At 34.2% G+C, this 8,459-nt stretch overlaps 1 protein-coding gene across 1 annotated transcript; it reads left to right on the top strand.

Annotated features, from left to right (window-relative positions):
- The first annotated feature begins 7,058 nt into the window (after window positions 1-7,058).
- LOC119797615 (helix-loop-helix protein 1-like) lies at window positions 7,059-8,394 on the top strand. The gene is made up of 3 exons (XM_038306765.1): window positions 7,059-7,125; window positions 7,163-7,242; window positions 7,856-8,394. The coding sequence occupies exons 2-3, from the start codon at window positions 7,226-7,228 to the stop codon at window positions 8,157-8,159; spliced, it is 321 nt and encodes a 106-aa protein (XP_038162693.1). The 5' UTR covers window positions 7,059-7,125; window positions 7,163-7,225; the 3' UTR covers window positions 8,160-8,394.
- Window positions 8,395-8,459: the final 65 nt, after the last annotated feature.

Here is an 8,459-nt window from a genome sequence, read left to right as displayed (position 1 = left end):
TACATTTCAGACTTGCTGAGCTGTTTTTATACACAGCTGGTGCTCCAACTCAGTCAGGTGATGACAATTTACAATTAGCCCAAAGATTTACTACCTAGGGTCATTACAGATGACCAGGTTTTACAATAGTATGAAAGCTGTAGAAGTTGTTACTTGTCCAGCAATGAACAATATTACAATATATTACATACATCAAAAATAAACTACAGACTATAAGTTACCTTAAAATAGATTTTTTTTTTTTTATATTTTAATGTGCTGAGCATTATTTATGCACTCTGTCAGACCTTGACTGATTCTGACTGACAGTATGACCTTTACTGTATAAAATGAATGTTGATTTCTTTCTTTAAAAAGAAAAAAAACTAAGAATGAAGCAGAATGATGACAAACTATCTTTTAGCACTGAGGTCTTCAACAGGGGGCCTGCGACCCCTAGGGGGTCTACAGAGGTACTGCATGGGGGTCGCGAAAATTTTGGTTGATTAGACTTTCTTTTATATTTCCCCCTGCAATTTTTTCCACTCATTGAAATGTCTTTAAATACACATTAACATGAATTCAACACACTGTAGTAAACTGATAAATGGAGGAAGATGTCTTTCAGTCATCAATGCACACATTCAGCGACACACAGGAGCTCTTTCAGGCTGGGCACCATTTCACTCACAACACCTGTCCCATCAACCAGGAATACGAATCTGAACCAGAAATAATCCAATAATCCCAGGAAAAAATTACTTTCGTTACATGACTCCATCTGTAATAAGGTGACTATAGGACCAGTTTGATATAACACAAATTCATACAATATATATAATTAGGGGGTCCCCGCTCCATCTCACCATCAGTTTTGGGGGTCCTTGGCTGAAAAACATGGAAGACCCCTGCTGTAGCAGCCTAAGCCTATAGCAGCATAAATATAGAAATAGCTCAGCATAACCTAACTATTTTGGATAAGGTATGAAATAGAGCCACAGTGAAACATCTATGTAATGAAATATATAACTTTGAAATTTAAATTTATAAAAACAGTAGCAACCCATTCCCTATTAGGGTTGTTTTTATTGAGAAAATTACCTCCATCCATCCATTTTCCGTCACGCTTATGCCAAGCATGATGCGAGCTGTGCTGGTGCCAATCTCCAGCTGTCTATGGGTGAGAGGCAGGGTACTGTACACCCTGGACAGGCGGCCAGTCCATAGCAGGGCAACACAGAGCCATCCACGCTCAAACTCACACCTAAAGAGGATTTAGAGAAGACAATTAACCTACAGTCATGTTTTTGGAATGTGGGAGGAAGCCGGAGTACCCGGAGAGAATGCTCAAGGAGGATATATGCAAACTCCATGCAGAAAGACCTGAATCAAACCAGGCCCGGGAATCGAACCTTTTGACTGCAAAGCAGCAGCACTACCCACTGCCCCACTGGGCAGCCTACAAAGAAGGTAAAAATTATCAAAACATTTTTTTTTTCTGTGGCAAACATTTCTTTATTAGTCTATATTAACAAAGTGTTGTTTGATTAAAGGCTATGGTTGGCAAGAACCATACAACCTTTCTTTTTGATATTTCAACATCTTGCAACTTTAATGTATATATTTACAACTCTAATTTCTGAGTAAAAGAGGAGTCCATAACTAAAATCCATCCTTCAACCAAGCATGCAGTGCCAATGACTGAGATTATTATTTTTTTTTAATACAGCCTTAACACTGCTAAACACAATTTTAAGCAGCAGTATAATTGTTGAAAAAAATCTATAAAGAGGTTGGAGCAGCATTTATGGAGATGCTGCATGAGAAAAAAACTTTTTTTCTGTTGTTGTTTTTTAACTTTCCCCTGTTCCTTTACTTTGTACATCAAGATGCTGAGTACATGGAGTTGGTGGAAATAATCATCTGATCCTGAAAGCAAAAAAAAACATGGAGATTATTTCAAATTTTAGAGGAGCCAGAAACATGGGAAACATTAACATCATAGAAGATGAAGTGGAGTGGAGTATACAGTTAATACCTCAGTGTTGACCTGGACAACGGATTACATTAGAGACACTACTGTGAGGCCGTTGACGAGAAAGGACAAAGCGGGCTACTTTTTTGAGGAAGCTTTGGTCCTGTTGTTTGCAGCAAGATGCTACATATCTCCTTTAGGTATGTTGTGAGAAGTGTGATCCTTTCTTACATCATGTGCTGGAATCATACCAGTTGAAGAAAGGAAACAGTTGAAAGATGTAGGATTGAGCTCCAAGCACAAGAGTGTGGCACCAATTCAAGAGAGTGACATAAAAAAATACATACTTGGAATATGATTCCTAGCAGTACCTTATACTGCAACAGCTACAATATTTAAATAGCTTTTTATACAGACGTATGCAAATTTGACATCAGAAATATGAAAACAAAAACTCTTTTTAACAAGAAGGAAATCTGTGACAGGCGAGGATCTCCAAAGCTAGTTTCTCCTAGTCCAGCTTTCATTAGCACCTTTCTACCACTAGATGGAGACTGTGCATATGTACTATTAATGCCACGGTGTTAATTTAATGGTGCAGGGCTTAATCACTGCCTGTATCCACAAAGATTAATAGCCATGCAGATGTTGAGATATCAATTCTATCTACACTCTAATGACAATCATCAATGCAAAGATGCAAATAACAACCTTTAAAAGATTAATGTTGCTGATCTAATCACCAGGATGACCCTTACATAAACAGTGATGCAAGATTTACTGCAAGACTTTTGGCTTTATGTCAACTGGGCCACCTGGCAGCCATACAAATAAAACTGGCGAGTCACAACAAAGCAAAGTTTTCACTTTAAACTAAAATCAATTTATCTATTTGTTGTTTAGCTTCAATAGTTCTTTGATTTCACCCTTATTCCCCTTTTAAATACCTAAAATTTACATAAGCTGTTTGATTCCTCTATATTCATCTGAACTGTGTTCACTTTGAAGCCTTATATGTCGCATACATTAAATGTATAATATTTGTTTTATTTTATAAGTCCTAGTTTTCTTATTTATTTATTTATTTGCTGTTCAGTATGTATCCCCAAAGTCCCTTTCTTATAAACTTGTTATTAAATTTATACAATTTCAGATGTAAAAGCAGAAAAAGTGTGAGAAGAAGCAAATTATGGAGACAAACACTCAGCACTGTATCCACTTCAAGTGACTCACTAAATTATATGATCTTGCAAAAATGAGTCCTTAGATAAGAAATTAATTATTAGCCGATACAGTGACTTTCTGAAAATGATTTGAGTTTTTATTTTTCCTAGCTACACCATAGACTGCTTTGCTTATTATAAAGAGAAAATGTCATGAATGTAACAGAAGTCACAATCGCAAGTTCATAATTGATGTATATAGTGTATATATATATATATATATATATATATATATATATATATATATATATATATATATATATATATATATGAAATACATTAATAACAGCAACTAAAATGTACATGACATAAAATGTTAAATCATAAGTTGATAAGTATGTTGCCAAATGCAGAGGAGAGCCTTATAATTTATTATCACTATCACATTCTGAACTGTTGGAGCAACCAGTAAACCCCATCTATTGAAAACAACAGGTCTGTGTTTTATATCAAAACATAAAAATGTAAAGCTTTTTATATGTCAGGAGAAGTATTATGATTTATATCCTCAATTTAAGCTACCCAGTGAAGGGAATCTAAAATAGGAGGAAAAAACTGTCTCATTCCAGTTTTTTTTTTTTATCATAACTCCAATTTTTAACTGAAGCAAGTTAATTGACTAATTCCTCTGCATCACTGAATTTTAGGAATATTCTAGACTTTAAACGTGTTAAAGCATAATTTACAAAGAATCTATTAAAGTATATGTAAAGATTTAAATTGTACTCATTCAGTATTTTTACAAAATTTTGGAGATAAACTGAAAAGTACCGTGTCACATGAATTGATGTTTAAATTATTAGATTATGTTTAGCGTCTATTTTGTCTCTTCATATCTTTAAAATGTGTTTTTTTTTTTTTTGTTTTTTTTTTTATTTAATGTCAAAATTATGGTGGTGCTGCTCTGTTTCTCTCAGGATAATAATTTACTCAGTGTGTCACTGAAGCCGGCTCTCCTAAGTCCAAACCCCTGCAGGCAACGTAATGAAGAGATGTTCACTGAACTGTGACTGTGCCTAAGAGTGAGACACTGCTTTGCTTTGTTAAGATAGTGTAGAATCCTGCATATTTTGATGTCACAACAAAGTATGTACCTATAAGACCACATCAACAATCACATGAATGCATTTTTCTTTTTTTCTTTTTTTACTTATCCAATCAAAGCAGGTATTGAAAGGATCCCCTGTAACATTAAACACTTGGATATAATCCCTAAATCATGCTAATGCAAATTTACCTTGCAGGTTGTTAGCATACAAAAATATATGTGGCTTCAGAGTCAGAAAAAATAAATTGCAGTCTTTCCTGAACAACTGTGGAACTTCAACTAAATCAAAATGACACTTATTTTTTTTACCTTTCAAGAAGATTCTGAATCATAACTGAGGGAACTCCTAAATGCATGGGTGCTATAAATATATTTAAAAAAGTATATATAAAACTAATGTTTTATATTGTTGGATAGATGATTATTCTAAATATTCACCTTACTAGGTAGACAAACACTAGAATAAAGAGAGAAACAGCAAACACACTTACATTGAGATCATAAGTCTTTTTTATTTAAAGCAAGGAAATTAAAATACAGTTTATACAGGTCACTACAGTTGACAGTTGAACCAGTTAAACTTACATGAGACATTAATAAATCTTTAAGTCATATTTACTATCATTTTTGTTCCCAATTCATCAGATTTTAATGTTATTATGAGGTAGTTACTCAGAGGAGCTCCAGTTTTATAAATATAGCTTCGTAAATTGATTTTATTTTGTATATATTTTGATTCCTTGCTAACTTTGAGGCAAGATATGTATGTTGTTTTTTTTTTATTTGAGATGGAAAGAATAAAATGCTTTATTATTAAATGCTCAAGTTAAATATTTTAGTAAAATATTTCTATTTTTTAATCAGTTATTGTATGTCCCACTTTCAGAAAATAGTTAATACTTTTGATTGAGAGCAGTACTTATGGTAAGACAAAATACCAAAAGGGGTACACAATTAAAAAAGTGTCTGCCTTATTGGTGAGTTTTCCTCCATCCTCTACACACTGAGCAGCCCTAGAGTGCCTCCAGTTTTTCTTTTTCTTTGGCCTCCCTGAGAGCATCCTGGAATCCTAAAGCCACTTAGTTACTAGTTCAGGCCATGTTAGTTAACCCTTTCTACAAAAACCCACCTCTGTATATAAAAACCCACCTTTTGTTGCTTTTTTCCCAACACACTGGGATTCACATACCTTACCTTACATTTAGTAAGACAATCTAATCTTAGCACTTAGCAATAATCTAATCCTTCACTTCTTATGGAAACTTCTTGCTCTGCTGCTGACAACCAACAGTTACCAAAGACATTTAAACATCACTTAGTTGTACAACTTATTTCTTTCTATTTGAGTTTGTGGTTCTTGGCTTAAAGTACTTTCATTATGACACAAACATGCTCAAAGATTTCTGAGGCTTTCATCCCCCTAATGTTACAGTTAACAGCTGATGATCCAATATCCCTAAATGGCAAATCTTATGAGATAAAATCACACTGCAGCTACTGTTGTATCCACTGAGAAATGATTGAGGGAGGTTGAAAAATGAAAGGATTGTGTTAAACATATTTTATTAGCTGTTTTTACACACTGGTCTAATAGAAGATGATATATGGGCTTCAATGGGAACAAATTTAGTTATAGATGCACCCCTTTTTAGAAACTCTGTGCAGATGATTTGTTCTTAGAGTATATACCCATGAAGTCAATAGTAAATGAAAATATGAGGCTTTCTCCTTTCAGACAGATGGTGTCTAGACTGAGACAGATGACAAGTTAAATTCAAAACTCCCCAGAGGGAAAAGAGGAGGGGAACACAAGGGGAGAAAATATTGAGTCTACAAACAACACATGCTTGTTAACACTACTGCTAAAGTTTTCCAAAAGTATTAATGATTATAATGAAATTTCATGCTGAAAATGTTCATAGAATCAGAGAGTTAAAAATAACACATTGAAAAAGTTTTTTTTTTATTGCCATTTTATTTTTTTAGTTACAAGCAGCTTATTGACATTAATTATCATTTGAAAAGACACAAAAAAGTGTTTCCGTAAAAGTTTTTAAAAAAACAATCCACTGGACTTGGTTTCCAAGATTGGAAGACGAGTCGGTTTCAATTTGCATGTTTTCAAGCAATACAAGGCCTTCTTTATATAAAGACTCAAATTCATTGCAGATCCAGACATTTGAATTGAGAAAGCTTCCTGGAAGGGAAGCGAAACGTCCTCAAATCTTGGAAACCAAGTCCAGTGGATTGTTTTTTTAAAAACTTTTACGGAGTGACTATGACCTGGATGACTGAGAATCTTCATCAACACACAAACAAGTGGTTTGGGGAGACAGTTGTTTGTGTCTTTGTGATGCAAAAGCTGTACCTGCTGTAGGCTACATGATGGAGTCATTTCTCAAAGAGCTCGTTATAAGGTCTGATGACATATTTTCCACTAGCTGTGATTTATTCCCAGTGATTATGTGTGGAATGATTTTCGCCCTTCAGAAAAGAGCTGATAAGCAAAGTTTATCAAAGCTTATTGGTTTTAGATATTATTTTTAAATCCTCAACTATTTAACTTTTGTTTTTTCTCGAAATTATCGAACAACAGCATGATTTCTTATAAAAGCCAAAGTTAAGAACATTTCAAATAATTATTAGATGTGGAATTATAAAGGCTTCATGTCAACTGATCTTTAACCAGTCAGTCCAATACATTTAAATTGTTTTTAAATGCCAGCATCTTGCCTGCATCCTATGAATTTCTCTGTCTGTGGCTCATGAGTAGAAATAGGTGTGTCTTAGTGAAAGTAGACAGATGAGGCTTTGGAAGCAAACAGATGCTCTTACTCAAGTGAAGGACGAAACAAGATGAGGATCAATGTTTACCAGGTCCTCAATTACACCTTAATCACAACTTTTTCTCTTAAAATAATTCACAGAGACAGCCTGAATCTTGGGGAAATATGTTTTGGTGTTCTCTGCCTCAACTTTTCTTCAACCATTTACTAGTGGATGCTTGAATGTGCAAGGTGAGTTCATTTAATAATTCATTTAATAATTGAATAGTTTGATTTAATCTTTTCCCAATAATGTTTTGTTCTTAAATTGTTTTGTTCCTACAATAAGAAAATGTGTAGATATAATACAAATAATAATCAGTATTATAATAACAGCCGGCTTTTTCCAGCAAGAAGGGTCTTGTTCAAATCCAAAACACAGATTATTTTCTTGTTAAGTTTGTATGTTCTCACGATTTATTAAGGGTCTATGCATTACTCAAGTTTGTTTCTGTACTCCAAAAATTAATTATTCAACTGGTTTATTTATTCCCCTGAATTCCCCTTAGGTATGAGTGTTTGCATGTGAGATTGTAAAACATGTGAGATTGTAAAACGGACTGGTGACCTACCTCAAACTTATAAAGACATGTAGGCATAGATAGATAGATAGATAGATAGATAGATAGATAGATAGATAGATAGATAGATAGATAGATAGATAGATAGATAGATAGATAGATAGATAGATAGATAGATAGATAGATAGATAGATAGATAGATAGATAGATAGATAGATAGATTCTTCATAAAATGTAACTCTTTCTGTTTTTGTTTTCCTCTTCTGCAAACATGAACCCTGTAGGGCAGTGATTTTCCGTGGGGGACGGAAAGATAAGGAGACATCTCTACTAATGTCCATGCCGGTGGACAGAGAGGACCGTGCATGCGCCAGAGAGGAGAGGAGGCGCAGGAGGCGTGCAACTGTCAAATATCGATCTGCTCATGCATCTAGGGAGCGTGTCCGTGTCGTGGCCTTTAATGTGGCCTTTGCAGAGCTAAGAGGACTCCTGCCGACTCTCCCACCTGATAAAAAGCTGTCCAAAATTGAAATCCTGCGACTTGCAGCCTGTTATATTTCCTATCTTAACAATGTGCTGGATGTTTGAGGGAAGATGGCACAAACGGCAAGTCACTAAATCTATAAGGAATTTCCAAGTAGGTTTATATTAACAAGAGTTTTCTTTAAATAAGACAATAGGCCACAGTGTCTGAGAAAAAAAAAGTGTAGGATTGGAGGGTTAAAGAATGGCCTTTTATGAACTATAAGTTTCTTAACAAAATGTTTCAATTGCATATTCTATTGTAATGGAGGCCAAAAAGTAAAGCAAATATTTTAAACAACTATTGATAATAGAAAGTGAAATTAATATTACAACAATATTTTTCTAATTTAAAAAAATGTGTCG

Source organism: Cyprinodon tularosa, unplaced genomic scaffold (assembly GCF_016077235.1).
Source record: "Cyprinodon tularosa strain WSP-4 unplaced genomic scaffold, ASM1607723v1 ctg590, whole genome shotgun sequence".
In the NCBI taxonomy this organism is placed as follows: Eukaryota; Metazoa; Chordata; class Actinopteri; order Cyprinodontiformes; family Cyprinodontidae; genus Cyprinodon; species Cyprinodon tularosa.
This window is presented reverse-complemented; position numbering and strand designations above follow the sequence as displayed.